General features: G+C 38.8%; 1 protein-coding gene and 1 long non-coding RNA gene across 2 annotated transcripts in view; one reads left to right on the forward strand and one right to left on the reverse strand.

Moving 5' to 3' along the window:
• LOC132326255 (uncharacterized) overlaps window positions 1–25,126 on the forward strand; it is a 105,426-nt gene that overhangs the window by 9,981 nt on the left and 70,319 nt on the right. The window contains exon 2 of the long non-coding RNA XR_009486180.1: window positions 19,890–19,962. This is a non-coding gene — a long non-coding RNA (uncharacterized LOC132326255). The remainder of the gene's footprint in view (window positions 1–19,889; window positions 19,963–25,126) is intronic.
• On the reverse strand, window positions 144–7,651 carry LOC132326251 (radial spoke head protein 4 homolog A-like). The gene is made up of 6 exons (XM_059844201.1): window positions 6,963–7,651; window positions 6,261–6,495; window positions 3,941–4,690; window positions 2,231–2,369; window positions 1,307–1,424; window positions 144–709 (listed from the first exon to the last, which is right to left on the reverse strand). The coding sequence occupies exons 1-6, from the start codon at window positions 7,193–7,195 to the stop codon at window positions 490–492; spliced, it is 1,695 nt and encodes a 564-aa protein (XP_059700184.1). The 5' UTR covers window positions 7,196–7,651; the 3' UTR covers window positions 144–489.

Consider the following 25,126-nt stretch of genomic DNA (forward strand, 5'->3'; position numbering starts at 1 on the left):
CGAGGGGCCCAAAACTGAACGCAGGATTGGAGGTGCCGATGATGAGCGCTATCTCTACTGCCGTGCACTCAGCCTCCAGTACCTCAAAAAGCTGCCCACTGACTCTGAAGAGTACGCTTTTACACATAAGAGCGACACTGTCATGGGATTTTAAAAAAAGTTTATTTAAGTAAAATGTATATATGTATTGAAGTGAGGGCTAGAAAAACAGTGTGAACATCTTGTGGGTGGTAGTTCTTAGTTCAAAGCAGCATCATTTTAGGAAGCAGGCTATGCCTGCTTAATCAAACAAAAAAACCCTTCTTGTCAGTGTGGACAGGTTTGAGGGGTGGGGAAGGAGAGGAAAATAGCTGCAAAGAAAAGCCTACAGAAATCAAAAAAGAAGGCACGCTCAAAAATAATTTCTTTTGAGGTCAGCAAAAAAATGACTACATTACAAAAACGCTTTTTATGTTCAAACTTTTAAAACTATCTGTTTTCTTCCATATTTTAATCATCCTCCCCTTCCTCTTCTTCCTCTTCCTCAGCTTCGGCTAAGGCTTCTTCCTGCGCAGCCTTAAAAGCCAGTTCCTCTTCCACAGTGGGGTCTGCTGCCTCAGTGATCCCTGGCTCAGTGGGGAACTCTGCTTCTGCTGGGGGGGGCAGTGCAGGAGTGTGGCTTTCTGGACTGTATTTGTGACCCCAGCCAAAGTAGATGTTCTCAAATTTCCTGAGAAAGAGAAGTGAAAGATCACACATTCACCCCCTGGCAAAATATTAGCAGAGAGACCATCAGGCATCCTTGCTCTGCTGCGCAAGAAGTCACTGTGGTGCAGATATCCTCTAGTAGAAGAATTTTAAACAGGGCACCTCTTTCTAACTGCCCTAATGGTTATTAATCCATCTTCTATTTAAAATGATGAAGTGTCACTGCACTGCGCTGCAGTACTGTGTAGTGGAAATCTACATGGAGGTAACAACCACGTGCAGTGGAAACAAACGAACATTAGAATCACAGAATGTAGCTGGTTTTGTAAAAAGTCCCACAAACACAAGAGTATGTGTTTTAAATCAAGGACTGTGCTCAAATACTAATCCAGCATTTACATCCATTAACTTTATGCCAGCCTTCCCATTGATTATTTGTTTTCAGTCTTAAATACCTATTTACTGTTGCTGTGCCATTTCAGTGGCTTTCTCCATCAGTCTCGGGAATAGCTGGAACGCAGTCAATGAATTAATAATAAAGTAACTCTGCCTGCATTAGAGAGGCACCTGTGTGTAGCACATACAGTCAGTGTTGTAACCATGTCAGGTGGGCTCTCACCTGCCAGATGCAAAGGCATAAGCTCCAGGCCATCGGTTAGACTGCAGGATTGCAATAGAATATTCCGGGATCAGGTTTGTAGAAGCCTGAGCTGTCCAAGCAGGGATGTTTTTCATGCCTGGAGACAGCCAAACACACACTGTCTATGAATAAATGAACTTGACGAGCCCCTACAAAAGACTTAAGACTGAGCTACAGTACTTGCACAGAATTCAAGCAAGGTTTCTGTTAAGTTGCACGACAGAAAGAGACAGAAGTCAGAAAAAATAAGTGTAGGCACTGTTTTCCAGCAGGTGGTTTGCATGAATGGGTAGGTAGCACAGGAATGCTTATAGACCCCCCCATACACAGAAAAAATCCAGTAGCACTCACCCCTGGGACTTTGGTCAAAGACTTTTTATCACTTACAGATAAATTGTATAGCTATATTTCACCTTGATTAAAGAATGGAGAGTAGAAAAATAATCAAATATGGATGTAATCTAATATTCAGGCTCCCTTATTCCTGTGATTTGCTGCAGTGATATGCTAAAAGATCTAAATTCTTATACAAGTAATGTATATCAGTGCATTACTTACACATTACATACATTTTTCTTTTTTCCTAAAAAGATGAGATAAAAATAGCTGAGTGTATTTCATCTAGTAAGCTGTTTTGAACTTCCAATAACATGACAAGTCTAAATTATTTTTCCCTTTTAATCTCAACAAGATGGTTACCTAGTAAACCTGATTATTTCAGTTTTAGTGTCAATACTATTAACCATTTTGCTTTTGATTGATTTTGTAAAAGAACATGTTTACCCTACAGAGGCAAAATACATTGCTCCAAGAAGTGTCAGAGTTTAACTTCAAGTATTTACTGCTAAATGACAACATTTCTAGTGACTCTCTATCAAAAATTTCATATTCCATGAAGAATACCTTCATCTTCAGAGATGAGAGTAAGAAGGGGTTGTCCTGTTTCTTCCTGGTGCTCTTCTTCCTCCTCCTCTTCCTCCTCTTCATCTTCTTCTTCTTCTTCCTCTGATTTTTGGACAGGATTAATCCACACACAGCGACCCTATAATTGATGTGGAAAATTAATAAATACATGTAACAATCATTGAAAGAATGCAAGTTAAAACTAGTTAAAACAATTGGCTCGGACACACACTCAGTTAAGGGACAGGGAGAAGAAAAATACGTATTCCATAATTGGAATATTGTTAACAAAATATTGTATCCTCTTGACAGAATGTTCCCCTCATTCTTCCCCTCATTCATTCCTGCTTGTTGTTTGAGAATATCCTTATACCTCCGTCATCAGCTTTTTGTCATTTTGTATTCTTCAGTTCCTGGCCACTTTGGTTTATATCCTTGCTAGATTACTAGTTACTGCAAACTATGGAGTTATTCCTTCTTTTTAAAATCTGCCTTGTTATTTGGCTACCAGTCCAAGGAACATAAGAGAACATTCTTAAGAGTCTAATGCATACTAATTTTATTCTTTACAACTGTTGTTTTGATGGTAGTAAGTTTAAACCTTATTTCCTATAATTTGCTGTTACTTTACACTGGCATTCTTGAATTGGTAGACTGGCCATCAAATCATCCAGCAATAAAAACTAAATTAGTAATACCTCTTTCTAGCACTAGTCTGATAGAACATGTTTTTAAGTTTTTTTCATTCAAATGTTTCACAGCAGAAAGTATAAAACAAAAAATTACCCAGAGGAAAACCAAATTAACCACTTAAGTTCCATTTAGCATACAACCATAAGCTATCTGGGTTTTAGCATCCTACCGAACAAAAGAGAATTTTAAACATTTTAATCAAATAAGGATCTCAAAGCAGAAAACCTAATACAGAAGATTGTAAGAAATGATTGTTATATAACAGGGCCTAGCTCCATACTGTTATTTAAAGACAGGTTGCAATCTCAAGAATACATCAGTGGAAAAAGTACTAAACCTAGAGGGTTCCTAAATATGTATATATATATACATAAAAATAGATGGTATATGTAAATATGTGACAATGTTTGCAGGGGTCCCAGGAGGGAAGAGACGAGAATGTTGACTCCATGTTTCAGAAGGCTTGATTTATTATTTTATGATATATATTATATTAAAAACTATACTAAAAGAATAGAAGAAAGGATTTCATCAGAAGGCTAGCTAAGGATAGGAAAGGAATCAGTAACAAAGGCTCAGACTGACTGAGACAGTCCGGACAGCTGGACTGCGATTGGCCATTAATTAGAAACAACCACACGAGACCAATCACAGATCCACCTGTTGCATTCCACAGCAGCAGATAACCATTGTTTACATTTTGTTCCTGAGGCCTCTCAGCTTCTCAGGAGAAAAAATCCTAAGGAAAGGATTTTTCATAAAACATGTCTGTGACATAAATACATGCAAGATCTTTATGTATTATATAACATATAAAATACATGTTTTATGTGTAAGATATTTTGGTATTATATATGATATAAAATGTATTTTCTATATAAAAATCTTTCAATCCAATACCATTTCTAGTGAACGGTTTGCATGTGCAGGTGTGGAGTGTCACTCACACTCTGTTACCCTACAAGCACTGCAGTGTGAGTGGTATCCAAGGCCCATGTGAGCTATGCTGGCACACACCTGCTTTAGAATGCCCTTGACATGGTGTGCCCACATGGCAAGGGACTCCACCATTTCAGCCACAGGAGGAGGCTCAAATTCAGGGTTTTCTTCATATGTATCTCCTCCTTCTTCTTCTTCTTCGTCCTCTGGAAACTGGTAAAATCCAGTGGGAGAGACGTGGGTTCCTGCCGAGATTCGTGCTATCTGTGCGCGCAGGTAATTGGCCTCATTTCCAGGAAAAGGAGGGAAGCTCACAACAGGAGCATCCAAGCGACCAGTGAAGAACTTCTTGATTTGCCTGGCACAGACAATCTGGGCTGGTGTGACTGGAGGCAACTTCACCCAGGGTTTTCCTGGCTCGTTACAGACAAAGTAGACATATTTATTTGTCCCAGTCCCATTTGCTTCTTTTGGGATCTCAGGTGGGGGTTTATAGGTGGACTTTGGTGGTTCAGGTTCTTTTTCTTTCTGCTTCTCTTCTTCCTCACCCTCACCCATCTCTTTCTCTTCTTCTGCAACAGTTTCCTCTTCTTCCTCTTCTCTTTCCTCCTCCTCCTCTTCCCCTTCCCGTAACTGTACTTCAGCTATAATATAGTTCATTTCCAGGCCCAAAATTTTGCCCCAGAAGCGACAGGTCTGGATTGGCTGAACATTAACTAGGTTTTTAAAGGCAAGGAGTATGTAATAGCATTCGTCTTTGCTCAGGCCAATTCCAGCCTGTTCAAAATAAAAGGCTGTTTCCATCACATTTGGTAGAGCAGGCTCTCCCTAGGAAAGAAGATTCTGAGTTAGATAATTATACTTCACTTTCTTGTAGTGCCACTCATTATCTCAAAGTGCTTTGCAGACATTCATTCACTTTTTTTTTTTACTATCATTTAGACAAATTAAAGGTCTTTTAGTGGTAAAGAAGAGAAGATGAACGGCAGCTCTTAGAACACAGGATTTCAAAATTTAAACTCCTAATTACTGCAAAATAAGGAAAAGTCAGCATTCTTACACAAGATCTACAAGGGATTCAGTGCTAGGGCATGTCAGCTAAGAGGCCTTTGATGCCTGCAAACACTGTGTTGCAGATAAAACAGATTTTACATATTTAGGCATCAGAGCAACAACCTTTCTCTGGGGTGAATGTTGCTTGGCATACAGCTCCCTGCAGTTTTTAAACTATTGCCCCCTCTCATATCAAAGTCCATTGTAAGACTCTATCTGGCTTCAGTGGAAGCAGAACTAGACCAATAATTAAGTATTTCCAGTTGCTCTACCACCCATCTCTCATTTTATGGGTGGCAGGTCATCATATAACACAGAGTTATTTGAAGTTGGACATGACAGGGTATAGAATTTGGAGGAATTAGTGCTAGTTTCATATGGAATTTTTTGTACCTGACAGGTTTCTTATAACAAAGCAAGATTGATAGGATTATGAAAAAATCAGAATTCCTTTCTGAAATACCCTACCATTTTTCCCATTTTCAGCATCTTATACTGTTAATGTAAGGTACATAACAGGCTATGGATAAGACGAAGGACTGTCTCTTCTGTGGCTGGTATTTGTACTCTCCAATGGTAATTCATTTGAATATATACTGGTTAACTTCATATGAAAATCAATATCTTGTTGAATGATTTCCCTTGGCTATTATAATTCTTATTTATATTCTTTTATTTGTCATCATCAGATTTCTCATTTTTCCTTGGGTACAGATGCTTCTGCATATAGGCAACTGAATAATGAAAAATGCTGTTTTAAGAAGTGGCTTTTCAATTGTATTAGTTGTTCATTAAAACCATATTTTGTTTCAATTGGAGAAGGACAGACTGGAACCACACCAGGAGCTGCATTCTGCTATTTGACAGTAGCAGCTGTGCACACAATTGTAAAAGAGTATGTCAATAAGAATATATCCCAAAGAAGAATGTAGGTTGAAGAATATATCAAGAATTATGGTCACTTTAGGGAAAGAAACATCCCTTTTATAAAAAGAAAATGAACTTGTATGCAATATTCCATGCTGAACTGGCATATGGGAGATGTTACAAACCTTACTTTCTGTTTATCACCTCTAGAACATCCCTGATTACAACAGCTCAGGATATTAGATTTGTATCAGGAAAAAATCTCAACTAAGTAACCAGATGGGTTTTTTTCTTCGGAACTAGGCATGGGACGAGCTCAGCGGTAAAGAGGGTACATGGTGCTGTGACTGCAATTATTTGTACGGTCAGAAGAGGCAGCACTAAAGAAGAGACCACAACTTCTTCCTTTCCCTTCTCACCATCCGACCACCCCTTCCTCGGTATATTTGGTAGCTGTTTCACTCTGATAATAACTCACCATCTCTTCATCTAGTTCTTCACGATCTTCTTCTCCAACTTCCTTGACGAACAAAGCTTTACACTTTTCTGCAGCTTCATATGTTGGAGGGATCAGATGTTCATCTCGAAGAGTGTCCATTTTTTTCCGAAACTGCGCCCACTTCACATCCTGGCTGATAGCCTCAATTATGTCTACTGTATTTGCGGGCTGTTCATCCAGGATCTTTGTTAGTATAGTAGCAAAATGATCATATCTGTCATATAAATGTAAATTTTGTTGGCTTACTATACAAAAGTCTTAGAACATTATGCTTTTAGTTAAAAAAGTAAAGGCTAATCATCTGGATCTTTGGAGAAATCGTTGGAACAGTTAGAAGAAGGGGGATCATGGAGCCTTGAGGCAAATTAGAGTTAAAACTAGTCTGATTATACTTAAGAGCATCCTCATCCTTCATTTCTAGTATATACTCCTCCTGTCATGAGCTGAATCTGAATTTAAACCTATTCTCAATCATATCAACTTGTTTTTGAACTCTCTATAAAATTCCAATATGGATTTTGTTTACAAAAGATGTTGTACACTAGTATGCAAGTTCCACTAGTGATGAAATATTGCATGTATAGCATTATCCCATTCTACATGTACCTTCCTTTTTCCTTTGACCTTTCTCTCCATTCATACTTCCTACCCTATTTGATTGTGATCCTTTTTCAGACTTACAAGTTCAGGCCAGATTTTGTGCTGGTCTTCAGTAAATAGGCTTTTGCATTCTTGATTGCCAGCATCCGGGCTTGGGGATCGGGAATCTCATCCTCATACGGGCTGTATCCGGGCTGGTCAAGACCATAACCGGGTTCGTGTGGCTGGTAAGGGCCATGCCCGCCTTCATAGGCATCTTGTGGGTAGGCACTTAATGGTTCGTGTGAAGGGTCTGATCCTGGCGACGGATCCATGCTGTGCCGTGCCCCCGCTGCCCTGGGAGCCTTGTCCCGGCGCGTCTCGGGCTGATGTCTGGCGCGGGCACCTGCAGCTGCTCAGCGGCTTGCGCTGCTGGCCCTGGGTGGCCGAGGCGCAGAACGGGGCTCGGTGGCCGACACCGTGCTTGTCCTGCTGCACGGGGCGGCCGACACGTCCCCTGCGGTCCTGTGCTCGGTGCGGGTCGTGATGCGGCTGAGAGACGCTTCTCGTCAGCCCTCGTGGCTGCTCAGACCCTCGCCTTATCTCCCGCGATTCCCAGAGAGCCGGTCCCGGTTCCGACGTCTGGGGCTCAGCAGGGCGGCAGCCCGGGGCCGCGCTGGGCCGGGTGAGTAGTGTGGGGGCTGTGTCCGGAGCACAGGCGGGCTCGCTGCGGCCCTTCCCGCGGGCCGGCCTGGGCGGGGGCTCGCTGGGGGCCCGGGGTGCGGCTCGGCCCGGCTCGGCCCGGCTCGGCTCGGCCCGGCCCGGGGACTCCGCGCGGCCCCTCCGCAGCAACGGCGGCGGCGGCGGCGGGCGGGGCGTCGCCGGGGGAACGCGGCCGCGGGCAGGGAGGGCAGCCCAGTGACCCGCCCCAGCTGCCGCGCCCCTTTCCAGAGGGCTTTTGAGGACTTCTTCCTTACTTTCAGAGCGACCCACGGGGTGATGGTGTCAGGGAGGTGTTTGAGCCTGGTCCGTTCGGGGTTCTGAGCAACCTGGTCTAGTGAATGGTGTCCCTGCTAATGGCATCCGGTGAAAAGTAGGTGGTGGCTAAAGTCTCTTCCAACCCAAACCAGTCCTGTTCTGTGAAGCCACGAAGTGCTGTCAGTGCTTTCCCTTGAACGTTTGTGGTACGAGTCTTTCAGCTGTCTGCTGAGGGCAAAAGAGTGGTTCTTCAAAAGTTTAATCTTGTTTTGCAAGGTTGTTAGTTTGCCTTCATTGCTTTCATGTGTGTTTTAGTGGTGATACGCTGTTCATAAAATACAAAGGTTTTTAAGAGAAAAAAAAATTCTATTCCTGGATCCAAGGGGGAAAAAAGCCCCAAGCAGTTTTAAGTTAAGTTGGAATGAAGGTGCTTGGATAGAAAGCATAATCAGTGTTAATAAGAGAATTATAGAGTCTAATGAGTTGGAAGTGGCCCACAAGGATGCCTCAAGGTTCACACCACGTGCCCCAGAGCATTGTCCAAATGCTTTGTGATCTCAGACAGATTCAGTGCTGTTACCACTTCCCCAGGGAGCTTGTTCCAATGTCCAACCACCCTCTGGGTGTGTCCTGGTTCAGGGCAAATTTGGGAGAGAACCCCCAAAGGGGCCCCCCTAGGAAATCGGATTCTACCACCCCTCCCCCAACCGGTCCAGGAGAAAATACTTCCTTGGAGAAAAGTGGAAAAAAACTGTTTATTAAACAAGAAAACTTAATATTAAACAATAAAACCCCTTGCTGCTCCAAAGGAGATGACAAACCCAGAAAGTCCCCTCCCCAGATTCCAGTTCAGCTCACTCAGTCTCTTATCAGTCCCTCTGGCGCTGGAAATGCCATGGCCCAGGCCCAGCCCGGCCCACTGATGAGAGCTGCTGGTGCTCTTATGGTTGTTCAGTCCAGAGCAGGTGTGAACAGGTCCAGAGAAAGGGGAAAAAAGAAAAAAAAAAAAGCACAGTCCAGGGAACTTCTTTGCCTCAGCTAGCTAAACTAACTAAAAAGCAAGGAAAAAAAGAGCCCTGTCCCGCCGTCTGTTCATCCGCAGAACCACGCAGTCCAGAAGCAGGAATGTGTAGGAGTGAGTTCAGTGTCTGAAAACAAACTGCGCGCCTCCTCTCCCCCCCTCAATCTTTGAAGCAAGTCTTAAAGGTGCAAAACTTACTATTCAGCATAAACGGAACGAGACGATTGGGGATAAAAGCATCATATAGTCAACCTAGGACAGGGTGGAAAACCTTTTCTTGGTATCTGACCTAAACCTCCCCCGACTCAGCTTCATGCTGTTTCCTCGAGTCCTGTGGCAGGTCAAGAAAATGAAGAACTAAGGCAACAGGTGGCCATAATGTGTGTTAACTTTCGCTTGCAACAGTATTCAAACACTACATTGTTTAAGAATTGGTATTATTTCCCATTACCCTACTCTGATTTCATTGGCAAAGGATTCAGTCTGTTTCTCCATGGCAAGTCTGTTTTGCCCATGACAGTAATAGGTGAGTGATCTTTCTGCTCTTATCTTGACTTGTTGTGTTTCTTCTCCCCTCTCCAGGTCAAAAGAGGGAGTGACAGAAAATCAACTTTGGGGGGCACCTGGCATCTAGCCAGGGTGAAACCAATACAGTGCAGTAAAAATCTCAGCTGAATGCCCTATGAGAGTTTACAGTTGTGTCAAATAAAGTAGTGCAATACCTGAACTGTAAAATACACTTCTCTGTCATTGATGGATTAGCTAATGTAACTGTTAAAAAGTATGGTTTATTATGGATATTATTTCTAATATTATTTATTAGAAGCAACCAGAAAAGAATTATGAAATAGCTATGGCAAACTTCTGTCACATTCCAAGAGAGTAAATGCTAGAAGTATCATTGAGGAATCCGACCCATTGTGAGGAGCAGCAGAACACACTTTTCCACATCCTTAACAGGTGGAGCATTTATATCAAGGACTAAAAAGTTTTTGCATTGTGATCCTATGATTCCAACATGCAAGACATGATAAAAAAGTTAGTTCTGCTGAGTTTCTACTTGTAGAGGTTTTTTAATTGATCTTTGCGAGGAATGTGCCCAGGCTCATTTTGCAGAACTTGCCCATTGACTGCAGAGGGCGATACAGTACTTGCAAATTACTCGTGGATTCCTTTTTATTTGATTTCTGTATCTCATATTTGGAGGGAAAACTTGTTTAGTAATTCAATTCTAGTAAAACTGTATGAACTAAGTTACCTTTCTGCTTGTGTGTTGAGTGAAGTAGCTGCTCAAGAAAGGCCAAGTGCTTCGTCTTTTCAATTTTATTTAGCAAAGAAAGAAAACTGGGGCCACCTATATTGCAGTTGTTTAAGTTTGGACAACTGTGAAATGTGCAAGGGCTCAGGACAAGTAACTCATCAGTGCACAAGGATGTTTCACCAAGGTGCTATGGTGGTCTTTTGTTGATAAAGAAAAGTAGGAAATGGATATGTGCAATACTGCAGCATAATCATACTCTGATCATTGTTAGTAGCATGGGTTAATTAGCAGTACAGTAACTAAAGTATTAATGTTTTCCTTTTCCAAAGAAGGTTTGTATTGCCTCTGCTGTGGCTGGGTAGCCATTGTTTCTTGTCCAGTGGAATAAATTCTGCTTTTCAGTAGCTTTTTTTTTTTTTTTTTTTAACTGAACTACCTGTTACTGGCTTTGAAATGGAGATCCAAAAAAATGTTGCACATAGAACTAGACAGCTGTTGCATCTCTATACAGGTTCATTTGTGAATTTTGAGCATGTGAATTTAGCACTGGGAAGGGAATAACAGGCAACATGAAGAAAGCATCCCTTTTCAGCTGATACTCCTTCTATGCTCTATTGATTTCTTTGCAAACAAGCATTGAATTGGAAAACCCAGATTCCCACGTGTGTCTTCCTAGAAGAATGCCTTCTTCTCCAGACTAGTAAGTAGCACCTGTAGCTAATGAGGTGAAGCTGGTCTCTCCTGTGTAGCAGGCAAGGAAAATTTAACTTAATTCTAGCCTATATAAGAGGAAGCAGCTGCTGTTGCTTTCTCCTCAGAGCTTGTTCCATCAAGTAGTAGCAGGTGTGCTGGCAGCTCTCTTAAGAGGAGGGCATAATTAGTAGGTTCTTGTTGGATTTCCTGTGGCATAGGTTTCAAACTGCATGCTGTGGTCAAGATTCCAGTTCTAGAGAGTCTGAAGATTATCTTCAACTTTTCCTTTACACTGTGTTTATGGATTAAATTCTTATGCTTTTTCTGACTGCTTCCAAATGACTTCAACAGGAAAAGTACTTGAAAAGTACAGATTTTGTCTTGCTACTTTTTAGTTCTTGTTAAAAGTCTACTAACTACATAATTACTTTTTAATCTCTTATTCATAGTTTTCCATTGAGTCAAAGTTCTTTCTTTGTCACTTAGGATAGTAATTTCCTGCTAAATATCTAAGGAAGTTCTTGTATATATAAAAGTAAATATTATTCCCTGAATCTTAACTGTTTCTGGTGCAGAGAGGAAGAGATACTCATACAAGTTCTCCTTAAAATATGGCAGACTTTTTTCTGTTGGTTCTGAAGTTTTCATTGAGTCATTACTGAAGGCATGTGTCTTTTTTTTTTCTCATAGGGAGATTGATTCTTTCATTTTCTTTGGGCTGTATGCTGAAGTCAAACTGTATTCCTCAGGTGGTCATAGATATTAAATTAGCACTGGCAGTCTGAGATGCTTTTCTCTATGAGAGTTTTTCAATATTATTGGAAAGCTGAGAGACCATCATCCTTCTGCACGGGACTGATAGGAAATGCATTTGGTGCTCTGAAGGAAATAATAATGATTTTTTGGAGATCTAGTGCTGGCTTTTCCTCTTATTGAAGTCAGCAGGAGCTTTGCTGTTGACTTCTGTGAAAGTGAGATTGGGTCCTTTGTCATTTCATTTTCATGTTTCAACATAGGTGAGGATATATGCTGGGAGACAAACTGGGTTTAATTCTGATTTACGGTGGAGAGTTCCTGTGGTTAATGCAGAGTGTGACTTTGCATCCTGATGTGGCAATTCTGTATTTTACATTCCCTGAGTTCAGAAAATCACCACGAGTTACAGGTGGTGTTGCAGTGGCAGCAGCATTGGCATGGACCCGTAAAGTTTCAAGGGGGAAAAATTTTTTGTCACCTGGTAATCTGAGTTCTAAAGCTTTGTTGTAAAGTAAACTTCTGTTCAAACTATGTTATTACAGCAATATGGTGAGGATTTTTTGTTAGAAGTTCAGGAAATTGAAGCTGATTAGTTTTTTAGGCTCTGGAATGTCATGTCTTTGGGTATGGGATTTCTATTGTTGAAGGTGATGGGATTTCTCTGGCTTTGGTCACTGTATAACTGGCTAAAAATTGCATGGGACAGCATGATTAGTGCCTTATGGAATGCTGTATGTCTAATTTAAAATAATTTTCATTGATGTATCATTTCTTACCTGCTGGTACTATCAGAGCATGGTAGGTTTTGATACTTAAGAGGAGAAAACTGAATTTTTTGGCAAAGAGGGTGTGGCAGTTGTGCATCAAAATTTTCAGTAAATGCTGAGTTTAACTGCTGCCAGCTGAGGTGCTTTGTGCTGGTGCTCAGAGCTGTCCATTTCCTACAAGTGTCTTAGATCACAACTGCAGGTTTTGGAATTGTGTGACACATTCTGGGGTGGGAAGAAAGGCAGAGTGATTCTTGCTAGCATGTTACAGATGTCATACAGGGTTCAAATGGGCCTGGTTTGGATCCACATAGGGCCAGCTCAGCTTCTGCTACATGGTTTTGTCAACTGGTATGCAGAGAAATCTGAAAGTCTTGGTGGGATGGGGCCTTCCCTCAGAAAGTCCTGACTATGCATAATTGTGTGTTGTAGCACTGTTCTCATCAACTGAACCTGTGGTGCATGTTGAGGATACTGCTCTGAGGAACCAGCTGGGTATAGATCCTAAAGATCATTGTGTTGCAGCAGTGCAAAACCAGACTGTGGCAGTTTAGGATCTTTGCTGCAGCAGTAGTGTGGTGGAATTAGCTTCAAATAACCTCCTTTGCTCAAAGACTTGTGAAACCATAGCAGGCTTGTTTTCTCCTTGCTGTGCATGTGAGTTTCTCCTTTTTGGGGGCACAGGTTAGGGAACAGGAGGTTTTGTTCATTGTGGAAATCCTTGGCGATTTTGTTTCAGTGAAGAGTCAATTAAATAACAGTTACAATGGAGCAATGATTTATTGTCATTACTGGAAGGGAGGTTCACTTTTTGCTTTGCAGATCTGAAACTTTTGCTGTATTTCTGAGTCATCTTTTATATTTATTAGATACTGTGTTCAATTTACAGTGATTATGTATAAAGGTTTTATTCTTACATGAAGCTGAGCAGGTGCAAATACTTCAAGATGATTAAAAAATGCATTCCTTATTTTGGTTTTCCCTAGCTGTGTGTGTCACTGCACTTTCATTGTAGAAAGAATGGATTCTTTCAGTTCCCCCCCTACTATGGTAAGCCCTCTAGTCTGCAGCAGTGGTATAGAAGAGGGTATAATGATTCAGCAGTAATTTACCAAAAACTATCTAAATCGTGTGGAAATAGAGAACCTGACACTTTCTGCTTTCAAATATTTAGGAGGAGAGAAGCATATTCTTCGCTATTTATCAAATGATTACAAAATAAATATTCCAAAACCAAAATCCTTCAGAAGTGTAGATGGAATTGTTTCCATTAGAAATTGGAAATAAATGGCTATGGGGTTTTGTGGAAGTTAGGGCTAGTTAGAAGAGGTTTAAGTATTTCACTAGCGTTAGTCATATATGTAAGTTCAACCTAATTCTTTGCAGGAGGACCTTGCTATGTTAGACTCCGTGAATATGACATTCTACTCTAAAATCCATTTTCATATTGCAGTTTTGTCATGAAATTCATGCTACTGAATATGACTTTTAAAAAATTCAACTTTTCAGGCCATGTTGCTTTTCAATAACACCCAGTCAAGTTGTCCTATATTACGGTGTTTTGACTGTGTAATGTGTAATAATGGACATGTTTGAGGATAGCAGTATACTCAAAATAGTGTGTTTAAATTGTATTCACGAGTTAATAATGCAATTGCATTCTTTATTGGAAATAATACTCAAAGTGTAAAGGGGAAATAAGCCTATAACTTTGACTTTGATTTCCATTAAAAAGAAATCCATCCTTATCCTTGGGCTTTCATGAAATGCCATTAGATCAGTCATTTTATCTGGAAATAATTTTTACAAATTCAAACACTCTTTCATTGTACATTTCATGTCTATGATCAATATCCATTGTTGCGGACAATTTGTCCCATTTTCTTTTTTCCAGACTTGTAGAACTTCCTGTAAACAATCTTCTCCTAGTAACAAACATTCTCACTTGAGAACTGCTTTTGTTTTCTTCTTTTTTTTCCTTTTTATTATGTTGGGTAGAGCTTTTATTTTCAGTTAGTTGTTTAGTCACCATGTCCTTTTTCTCCTCTATGAAAAGCACAAGATAAACAAAGCAAAAATTTGCATCAGCAAAGTACTATATTTAGGGGAAGTAAACAGGAGTACCTATGAAGTGAATCAGAGATGTTTCTCCTTACTTTATATTAAGAACTTTGCAATGTCTTGACTTTCCATCCTGTTTTACATATAAATATGTTTTCCATAGAAAATACAGTGTCAATTTAGGTAGCACTGCAGATTCTATTAGTCTGTCTTTCTTGCAAAATATTTATAGAACCATTCTAAACACTGTCTTGCTTACCTGCATTTGAAACTTGTTTCCATCTATGCCTTGTTGATGAAAACAGCTGCTTTAGCTGCCAGTGTTAATAAGTGTTCAAAGCATTCATATTAAACCATAATTTTTTTTTGCATTTCTTTGTCAAAATATGAAAAAACATTGTTTCTAGGTAAGAAAAATATAAGAGCATTGGAAAATGTGCCATTAAGTATGTAAAACTTTGGGGCTATGACATTTCACTTATAGCTGTCTGGAGTGAGACTGAGAACTCTGATGCTTGGAATAAACATGCATGGGGTAAAATGTTTGGAATTTAAAAAGACATTACAATCCATGCATTGAGCAAGGATTGCTGAAGTGAATGATTGTGAAATTCTGTCATCATATGCTGTAAATTATGCATCTCTTCAGGCTTTAGTCACCTTTCCTATAACAGAAAGGGATCACAATCATCTGTTTCAGACTCCTAATTTATTGATCTTCTATTGAAGGAGAAGGCAACTTTCTGCCTTTTCCTTTACTGTCCAAAGAAAGGAGTAGGGCTTGTTTTCTGCAGAACCGGTGCTGGGGCACAAACCCTTTTTTTGCCTTGGTGGAGCTCACTCGGGGAGAGACCTGAATTCAGCTCCCTCCAGGCTGAGACTCAAGCCATATTCCTTTCATCTAAATAAGGGAACTGGATCTGTCAGAGGGGACTTGGGTACACTAAAAAATTCTGCTATCCTTTTCCTAGCTTAATAGTTAAAGCTTATTAATATTTTCTAGATTAGTGTTCTTTTCATCTTTGATAAAGCAAAACCATGACCTTGGTCTACTGGTGTGAGTGATCTCTTATGAGATTCCAGTACCATCAGTGAAAAGATGAAAAGAATGAGTGCTAATCCTTGATAGCCAGCAGTGGTTTTCCAGGATGCAGTCATAACTGTAAGGAGAAAACATGGGGAGCAAAAAGTCCAGGCAATAAAATAATTCACAATAGAGCTTATACTTCTCTGTGAGGAATTTAGATCCAAGTAGTGTCTGTTAGTCCTGCAGTGGTTTGTTTCCTGAAGTGACCATGTTTTCATTCAGAGGGCCAAACTGCCTTGTAGATTTATTTAGTTATCTCAGAGAGATAACTATGGCTAAAAAATCTTGTCTGAAAGGAATCTGCATTATGGTTTTTTTCATTTATGATATTTCACAGAAGGACATATGAAGCTCATGCAATTAAAAAAATACCCCAACTTTTTGCACAGATAAGTGCGAATTAATAAGAATGATGCTTTGAGTTTAAAAGAAGAAAGCTAAGCCTCTTACTTATAAGGTGGTGTATTTACAGATGAAAACAAATCATAACAGGAAAACTTGCAGCAGTCTCAACATGCCTGCTACCTGTGTTGCATTTCCACTCTTCTTGACAGCTCATGGTAATTGGTGCTTGGGGTTGAGATAATTATTAATAAATACTACTGAGTGTTGTGAGGTGCTGCTTTAAGACAAGCATCAAAACCTTTGGGAATAGGTTTACACATTTTGTTATTTGTATTCAAAAGAATATAATGGCCGTGGAATTCTGAGTTAACAGGTTTAATTATGCACCATATGACACTGAATTATTTTACCCAGTGCCTGAAGATACATTGTATTAATATTCTTCTTTCTGTAGGGATGAAAATAGTGTGCAGGTGGTTTCGTTACCAGGTTTGTGAATGCTTGACCCGTTTTAAAAGGCACTTCTTCAGCCTGAGAGCTTAGAGACTCAAAGCTTCTTTTAATATGTAATCCAGAGTTTGAAATTTATTTGAATGAGGTATAGATTTTGTATTGATTGCTGTATATTGAGCAATTCTTGCCATGTATTCTTAATCAGCCTTTCAATCTGTGTATGAAATGATTTTGTGATCAGAAAGTTAACATTTGATAACCAAGCAGTAATAAAATTGGATTATTATGACATTTTGCTTAAAAAAAAAAATCAGGTCCACTTTTAAATTGTATAGTTCATGTTGCTTTTTTCTTCCTTTGCTTAATACTGAAGCACAACAAAAATGGGAAAAAGGCTTCTAAATACTAGTATTAGTACTTTGAATTTTATATCTCTTAATCCTAACATTTTTACAGGTTTCTGGTTGTGAGAAACATAGAAATCCAAATACAAAAAGAATCAAGACACAGTAATGCCAAAATTGCTGTGTATCTTATTATTGGGAAACAGTGTAGTTTCTGAAATTACACTGGGTCTTTTCCAGAAGTTGTATTTTTTTCCCAAGCCTTACCTGCTCCCCTTTTCCTTTGTGGTCCTAGGCATTTCTTGAAAGCTGCCTCTCTTGATCTAGATGTATTTTCCATCTGCATGTGGTAGGCTGTTCATTTCCTCTCAGCATGAGCTATAAATTCATTTACCAATAACTATCTTCTATTCCATCTCCTCTTCCTGACTGTGGAACTTGCCCTTGAGTGAGTCTGAGCTCATAACTTATGGTCTATGAGCTCTATTCACCTGGGGTGTGTGGGGAGAGGAATGGAAGTTTAATTTTTAATTTCCTGCTAGGGGGAACTTGGTTACTCTGTTGTGGAGTTTGTCCTCTCTCATCTCTTCCTGCAATAAGGTCACAAATTACCTTTTGCCCTGATTTGAGATTTTTGGTCCAGTTTTAACAGAAACATCATTCAGAAAGCTTGCTTATTTTAATTCTAGTTTAGTTATACAGAAATTACTGCCTGAATTATGGGGAAAAGAAACGGGCATTTTTTAGCAAAAAACCACCAAATGTGTCACTGTTTGAAGAAACTGTGTTTAAATAAGCCCCATTTGTAACTGAAATTAATTTATACATTTTATTTTGGTCAAAGACGGGGGGAGGAAGAGAAATAGTCATAATAATTTCTGAATGGGTACAATTGTACTTTGAAGGCTATTTTCAACAGGTTTGAATCAGAACAGCTCTATTGCAATCCATAAAACTGCATCCCATTGGTAGATGAAAATCTCCTGTGTTATCTGTAGTATTCTTAATACTGTCTTGCTGTCTTTTTCCCTTCCAACTTTCTTGACCGATTTTAATTCTAAAGTGAAGGATCAAGAGTGTTTTGAGATGAGCAGATAAGACTAACATGGCAAAGTGATGCATGTTTTTTCTAATCAAAAAGTTGATTAAGTCTCAGGAAGGACAAACAGATTTGACTAATAATATTCCAAAGATATTGAAACACTATGCCTAAAAGTCAGCAGATAAAGGCAATAGTTCTTTTACTTGTAGATGTGACATTACTGAAAGATTATGGGGTTGTGGTGACAATAGCTGTGTTCCTAAAAGGGATTCCTTGAATCAGAGCTTTTTGCATGAACAACAGTTACCAGAGAGGAAGCTGAGACTTTTCTGGTCGGTTTCCCAGAAGGATCAAGGCAAAATCATGGTGAGTTTACAAAAATTGAAAAAGACCTGGTTTGACTCTCACTGAATGTTTGCAGTCTTTCAGTTTCAACTGGCTAGATCCCTTCTGGTTCTGAGATTTAACGGAAGGATGATGAACACAGGACGTAAAAGTTACTGAAAACATTTCTCTAGTTAGGTGTAATGTATTTTCAGGAGCATAAGTTTTGTCTAGTAATGCATCTGTTTCTGTGAGCAGCCTTAGAGTGAAGGAATAGGGTTTAGAGGCAGTCATTGCTTGATGAAGGAATATAATTTATTTCTTGTCAGAAACAATAAAGGGTCTACCATATCTAGTTTATATTATTCAAACCTTGAAGTCTGTTAAATCAGGAGGTACACAACAGTAGAGGATAAAAAGGAAACATTAGTTTTCTTATGGTTATTTCATGTGTTGCATCTGAAAACTTATAAGATCTGATCAAACAGACCTTCAATCTCTTTAAATGCCACAAGCACTTTTTCTCCATTATTTAAAATATATTTATGTGAACATCAGTTAAGCTCCCTTCTGCCTCAATTAAATGTGTTTAACAAGTAATCAATCTGAATTAACAGCAGGAGATGTCATGCCATTCATATATTGATAACAAATGTGTTCAGATAATTCTGTGCATGTATCTGGCAGTGAAGGGAATCTGCTGTGATTCACCTGTTTCCTGGGAGAAAACTTGGGGCACACATCATCTTAATTAAGCCTTTTTGCTTTAGGCTTCTGACACTTAGGATGAAATTAAATAATAGCTCATTAGTTTCTGTGTCTCAAATACTTGTCCTAATGGAGCATTTACATCTCATCTATGAGGAAGGGCCTTTGAAAGGACAATCTTTAAAGATTTTTCTGCTAATACCTTTAGGGAAAGAGTGGAAAATATTTTAACAAATGAATAGTAAATAAGTAATTTTATTCCCAAAACTCAAACCCCACAAATCAGCTGCCTGGAAGTGTTAAATCGTCATTTAATATACACAGAAGTAAATATAACTGGGAATAGCTATGTGTGAAAATGTTTACTTGTGATGGATTTTATGTTAGCCTTTATTTTAGTTTTTATTTAGTCTAGATTTTTAGCCAGTTAGAATGTTTGCCCTTACAGTTGCCTCCCTTGACTTCATTGTCATCACTGTTTTGTGTTTCTCTGAAATTGGGCACTTCCCATTTGCTTAATGTGAAGGAGTAGCTGGGCTACCAAATCGTATGCCTTATTTTTGTGGGAGATTTGAATCCCCAAAGAGAGTGAAGCCTTGTAGAGGATTAGCACTAGTTCTAGATTTAAAAGTGTGGTCTGATTCTACTGTGACTGAATGAGTTTTGGAACTTGAAAGCAAATCTGAAACTAAATGAATGTTTTCTGTCCTGTACCTTTTTGTAAATATCGTGCACCAGGGCAGCATTTACTTGCTCTCTGGTTTGGTGTCACAAATGTTTATGCTGTAAAAACCTCACCAGTGGACAGTTCACTCAACCTCCTGGGAAAAGTGGAAGGAGATTTTCTTATATTACTTGGGATTTATATATTTATGGCATATAATCTAGATGCCATCTGATGAGACACCGGTGAGACAAAATAAGGAGTGTAAGATCTGACTGATGGTGCTGTTTGTAACTAAAGAATTCAGTATTGAAATATTGTGTTCTTTTCCAACAAGATGAATTGCAGAAATTAGAGACTTTTCTTTAGAGATGTACTTCTGAACTTCATATAGAGGGCAGTTAGGAAAACTCTGTAGCTTTTGGGGAGCTGCAAGAACAAACATTATTTGTCAGATGACTCTGTATGCAAAATCAAGGAGGTCTTATCCTTTTGTCATTAAGTAGCTTTGTCTTGTGATTACAGGTGTATTTGCTTTATTTTTTGATGGTAGTGTGCATGCAGATGGGAACACCAGCCCACATCTTGCCTGTAGAAGGTAGGAATTCATTTTTACAACAGGTGCTGGGGCAGCTGGTACCTGTGTTGGTGTGGGGCATTTTCTTGCATTGAGATTGTGTAATTATGGCAGGAACACTCTTAATACAACTTAGACTACAGATATTCTAATATACTCAGCTCCTGTTGTAAAAGTTATTTTAGATTTGATATATATAATTTCTGTTACCTGTCTGTTAGTTTCAGGTGAAATGGCTTTAATCTTGAGTGCAAGATTCTCAGAATGGTAGCAAGAATTGATTTATGGTTGATTGATGGTCAATGTTTCAAGCATCTTCAAGTCTAATTCTTGAGTCTTAAGTGAAGAGCAGGTAGTATCAATATGCTGATATTAACATTAACCATCTGGAAGGTGCAGCTGGACTGAACTCTTTTCTCTGCTAATTGTTTTTTCCCATACCAAGTGAACTTGCAAAAATGAATAAATGAAAAGACAAAATGTAATGCTGCTTAGAGCAGGTGGGCCATGCAGTAATACAGTTTTACTATTAAAATTATTAAACCAGTAAACTAGTAAATTAGTTGTGGATTTGGTCTTTCTTTAAAGCACACACAAATCCACACACATATTGTGGATGGTAATTCATCAAATTTATCTGATTTTAAATAGAAATGGTTCTGTGCAGTTTGTGATGAACAGGGTTATTTTGTTGATATTAATATGCTGGTGTCTGACATAGTTGTTATAAGTAGTTCAGCTTAATTAAAATATAGTTATATATTATATAATATTTTTATATTATTATATTTTTTCCTAATTCAAAACTGAGAAGTTTGGAACTGATTCAAAATCAACAGTTAATGAAAATTGAATTAAATAAATTTGGACCTGTTTTTATTCCTTAGCTTTTATTCAAGTTAACAGGCTTCAGCTCGAGAGGATCTGCTTGTTTTCATAAAAAAGAAAAAAGCTAAGAGAATCCCAAAATACCTTTGTGTTTTCCTTCTTGAGGAAAAGCAGGGCTTAAAAAAACCCCCTTTCTTTCCATAAGTTTGCTTCACTCTTGGAAAATACATTCTAATCCTTCATTCTGACAAGAGGGATAACATTATGTTTTTAAGATGACACCATGCTCTTTCTGAATAGTAAAAATAATGAAAATTTTTAGACATAGTTTTGCTGTGTCAATACATTTTTTTGTCAGTCTCGACAAGGTGGTGCTTTCAGTTGACTCTAAGCAAGTTACAAAAAAAAAAAAAATTGGAATTGGACTAATATATAACTCCAAAATAAGGTGTTCACTTGGCTGTATGAGTAGAAATTGTCCTTTTTGTGCAGTGATTAATTTTGAAGTGTTCATTGATCTCCATGAGGGAAGAGATGCCTGCTGTTTCAGTTGGTGGGAAAGTTTCAGTTTATAGGAAAGGTTATTCCAGTTTGCTACAAGCAAATGTTTGAATAGCGCTTCCTAACAGAGGCAGCTATTTAATGTCTTATTGCCAGGAATAAAAAAAAATCCTGTAAAACTTGAATCAGCTCCAAATACTAGTGGAAATCACTTAGGTTTCCATTTCAGTTCTGTTAAAAGATGCATATAAGCTACACAATCTAAACCTCAAATTGTATTCCAAACTGTCCCAAAATTAAAGGGGATTCTCACGAAACTAAAATTTTACTAGAATGCTCTTTGGTGTTGAAATACAGAATTGAGTTTAATGTGCCTAAGTCCTGGGCTGATAGTATTTGGGGCTTGCTTTTCTTTTTTTTTTTTTAAGAGAATAAATCTCTATTTCCTTCTTACTTTGCCCTGCCATTTTTAAGTGTAAGTCCCTGTATTTTCTGCTGGTGTTTTAGTAGCTCTGCTTTGCTTGTGGTACTAATCCTGTCTCACAGGCTTGCAAGTCAAGTCTTGCCATGTTCATCACACTGAATTTCCTTTTCTCAGCATCAGCTAAATTTAATCGCTCCCTTGAGCAGAGATGGAAATTGAACTTGCCTCCGGCCCACTTCAGCTTGGCAAATTCTGGTATGATAGGAGTGAGAAAATGAAAATGGCTGCAGAACCCACTGCACGTAATCCCTTAATCCAATATTGAGGATCCTTGGTTTGTCTGTACAAATATTGAATGCTGTCACAGAACATAAAAGAAGCATTAAAAGAGATATGAACACCATTCTTTCTGGGGAAAGTATTTGGAAGGAAAACGTTTTTATTCCACAAAAATCAGATGTGGGTGGCCAGATGTTATTTATTTGTACCATTATGATGTGAGAATTCATTTGATGAGTCTATCATAGTCTTCCTTTTTTCGGTCCACAGCTGTCCTCTGGTTAGATAATATCTGCCTTCTAATATATTCAATTGGTTTGAGTTTGAAGGATGTGATTATTTTCTGTCCTTAGCTGTGTTGCTTATAGTCTCCCAGCATAATTTAGAGCCCTGATTCTGCTGGGGAGGAGAGAGGGCCTTTTCTGTATCTTTCATGGATGTTTGGGGTGTAAACTGAAGTGCAAGCTTGTCCTGAAGCCTTTGCACTTGAACACACTAAACTTCTGTTTTGCTTTTAAAATGTCAGGCCCCATCTGTGCCTATGAATCTCAGCAGTGAATTTAATATGTCTCCCTTACAGTCAGCTCTGGCAGGGCTAGGAACTGATTCTGAATCTAAATTGGTGTAGAATAAAAGAACACTGACAGAAGATCAATATAGAAGAAAGCACCCTCTCCCTATAATTAAAAAAAATCTATTTAATGTGATCAATATAGAAGAAAGCACCCTCTCCCTATAATTAAAAAAAAAAATCTATTTAATGTATCTTCTCTTTACTTTCATACTTTTCCCCATGAGACTTCACACAGGACTTCAGTGGCAGGAAAAAGCCCAGTTACTGCCTGGGCTTTGTACAAAAATTTTGAACTGCCTTGCTCAGTTCGCTGCGTGTTTGGGACGTTAACCTGAAAGTCTCACTGAGAAATGGCACTAGCAGCATCAGGTGACTGGTGTGATTTTTTTTTTTTTTTTACACCTATAGTTTAAATTGTTTCTGTGCACACTCTAGTTCTGAGCCCTTTTTTTCTTTTTTTTTTTTTTTTTTTTTTTTTAGATAGTAGTATGTGTCCTGACTTTCTTTACAAGCACACTGGATTTCTGCTGAATGCCAACTGAAAGAAACCAATTCTTAAATTTTCCTGAGATTCCATAATGCAGTCTTTTAGGTCCTTAATTATCTTGATTGATTGTTGTATGATTTAAAAGTTTTTGCTTAATTAAACCTCTTGGGTTTTTTCCCCAATGCCAAAATTTTTGTTTGTGTGCATTGTTGTCTCCTTAATTCAGAGAAATTGATGTAATAGATCCTTCTAAGTTCAAATTTGCCCTAAACTACATAAGCAGTTTTTTAGTGGTGGTGGATCATGGTGATTGTTTAGTCAAACATGGACTCATAGGCTTATCATCCTTCTGGCTTGAATATGAGATACATGTGGTTGTGTATCTCTGTTGTAATGTTCTTCATAGGGTAGGGCTGCAATTCTGGCAGCACTGAGCAGTAACTGACAGGTAGCAGTTTAAAAATATGTAATTCATAGCCATAGGATTGATTAGTATTTCCAGCAAGAAAGTTAAGACCATCATGAGTTTTGTCCTAGGAGTGACAGGTAATTTTCCAAGATTGTTATGGAAGACTTTACATCTATAAATTCTAGATGTATGTACAGTTTTGCCTGTGGGGCAAGATGAATGAAAAACAGAGTTTAGATCTGCCAGATCTCTGGTCTTAATCTAACATAATACTCTCTCCATGGTGTTATTTGCCTGGAGATAAAATTTCACCCCATGTGCCCTTCAAGCTGTCCAAAACAATATCCTTCCATGAGTGTGGCTCTGAGCCTGAGCTAACAACCCAGGCTATGGTTGAAAGCTGCACCCACACAGCTACACATAGCACAACTGTGGCTGAATGTGAGCAGAACTGTCCAGAGAGCAGATGGAGTGTGAGCCTGGGAGAGATCAGCCAGACATCCCCTTACTCAAACTGAAGCATGGAAATAATTCCACTGAAGCAGCGTGCTGCAATGAACAGATATTGTGGCACCATGAATATAGATTTTGGGTGTTTCACTGGTGTGGTCATAAAGAAAGCTGGACCCAATAAGATCATTCTCCAGTGACTGCCTCATTTTGTTTGTGTTGCTTTTACTCCTTCCTTCCCTTTTGGAAATAAACCAGTCTTTTTGCTGAAACTCCATATTCTTCAAAAGGACAGATGAGGTAAAAATGTAATCAATACTTGGTTGCTAGTCTACCTATCCAAATAAAGCCTATAGTAACATATTTCCTGTGTTACCAGGAGTCATAGTCAATCCTTGGTTGTTGTTTTTATTGTTTCTTGTGTTGAGATAGAAATGCTGTAGGGAAATTTTACTTGTTAGCCATTATGCACTATGCATAGTATTTAATTTTTTCCTGCAGAATGGGGAAGATAGGTCACCTCACTGGTTTTGAGCTGCATAAAATGTGTATGTGCAGTTTATTTGGCACAGCATAGACACTCAGCTGAGGACTTGGAAGTTTGGAGAAAACTAGCCACATGGTGTCTTGGGGAAGAGCAAAGGGAAGGAAAAGGTATCCTAAATGTCCTAATTGCTAGCAAATTGGAACCGAGTTTTGACTAGAATTTAGGTAGGAATAAAAAACTTCAAAATAACACACCTGTTATCCAGTTTCTTCCCTGCCCCACTGCCAGAGTACTCTGCTACTCTGAAAAAGAATGTTTTGTTTCCCAGGAAGAGTCTCCTGAAGAGACTTCTTGGGTTTTGGTAGTTTGCAGGCAAGGAAGATAAAAATGGAGTTTTCACAGAAGAGGAGTAAAATACAAAATAATGCTGATATTTTTTTATCTGCTGCAGCTTTCAGGCTCTGTAATTGCCAAATCTTGTGTAAAGCTGCTGGGATATTTGGTCAAATCTTCAAATTTAGAGATGCATTTTATCAAAAGAACACATACAGACTCAACAGTTTTGGTGGGGTTTTTTTTCTTTTTTTTTTTTTGTCTGTAGACGAGAGCCTTTTACATTTATTAGTACTTTCTTCTCTATACATGTAGCTTAGAAAAAGAGTGTTGCTTTGCTGCTTTCTCATAGCTGTGTGATTTTGGACTCCACACGAGATGAAAGTGTTACAAAGTCGTATTAGTGGTGTCAT

The sequence above is a fragment of the Haemorhous mexicanus genome, chromosome 4 (assembly GCF_027477595.1).
Source record: "Haemorhous mexicanus isolate bHaeMex1 chromosome 4, bHaeMex1.pri, whole genome shotgun sequence".
In the NCBI taxonomy this organism is placed as follows: Eukaryota; Metazoa; Chordata; class Aves; order Passeriformes; family Fringillidae; genus Haemorhous; species Haemorhous mexicanus.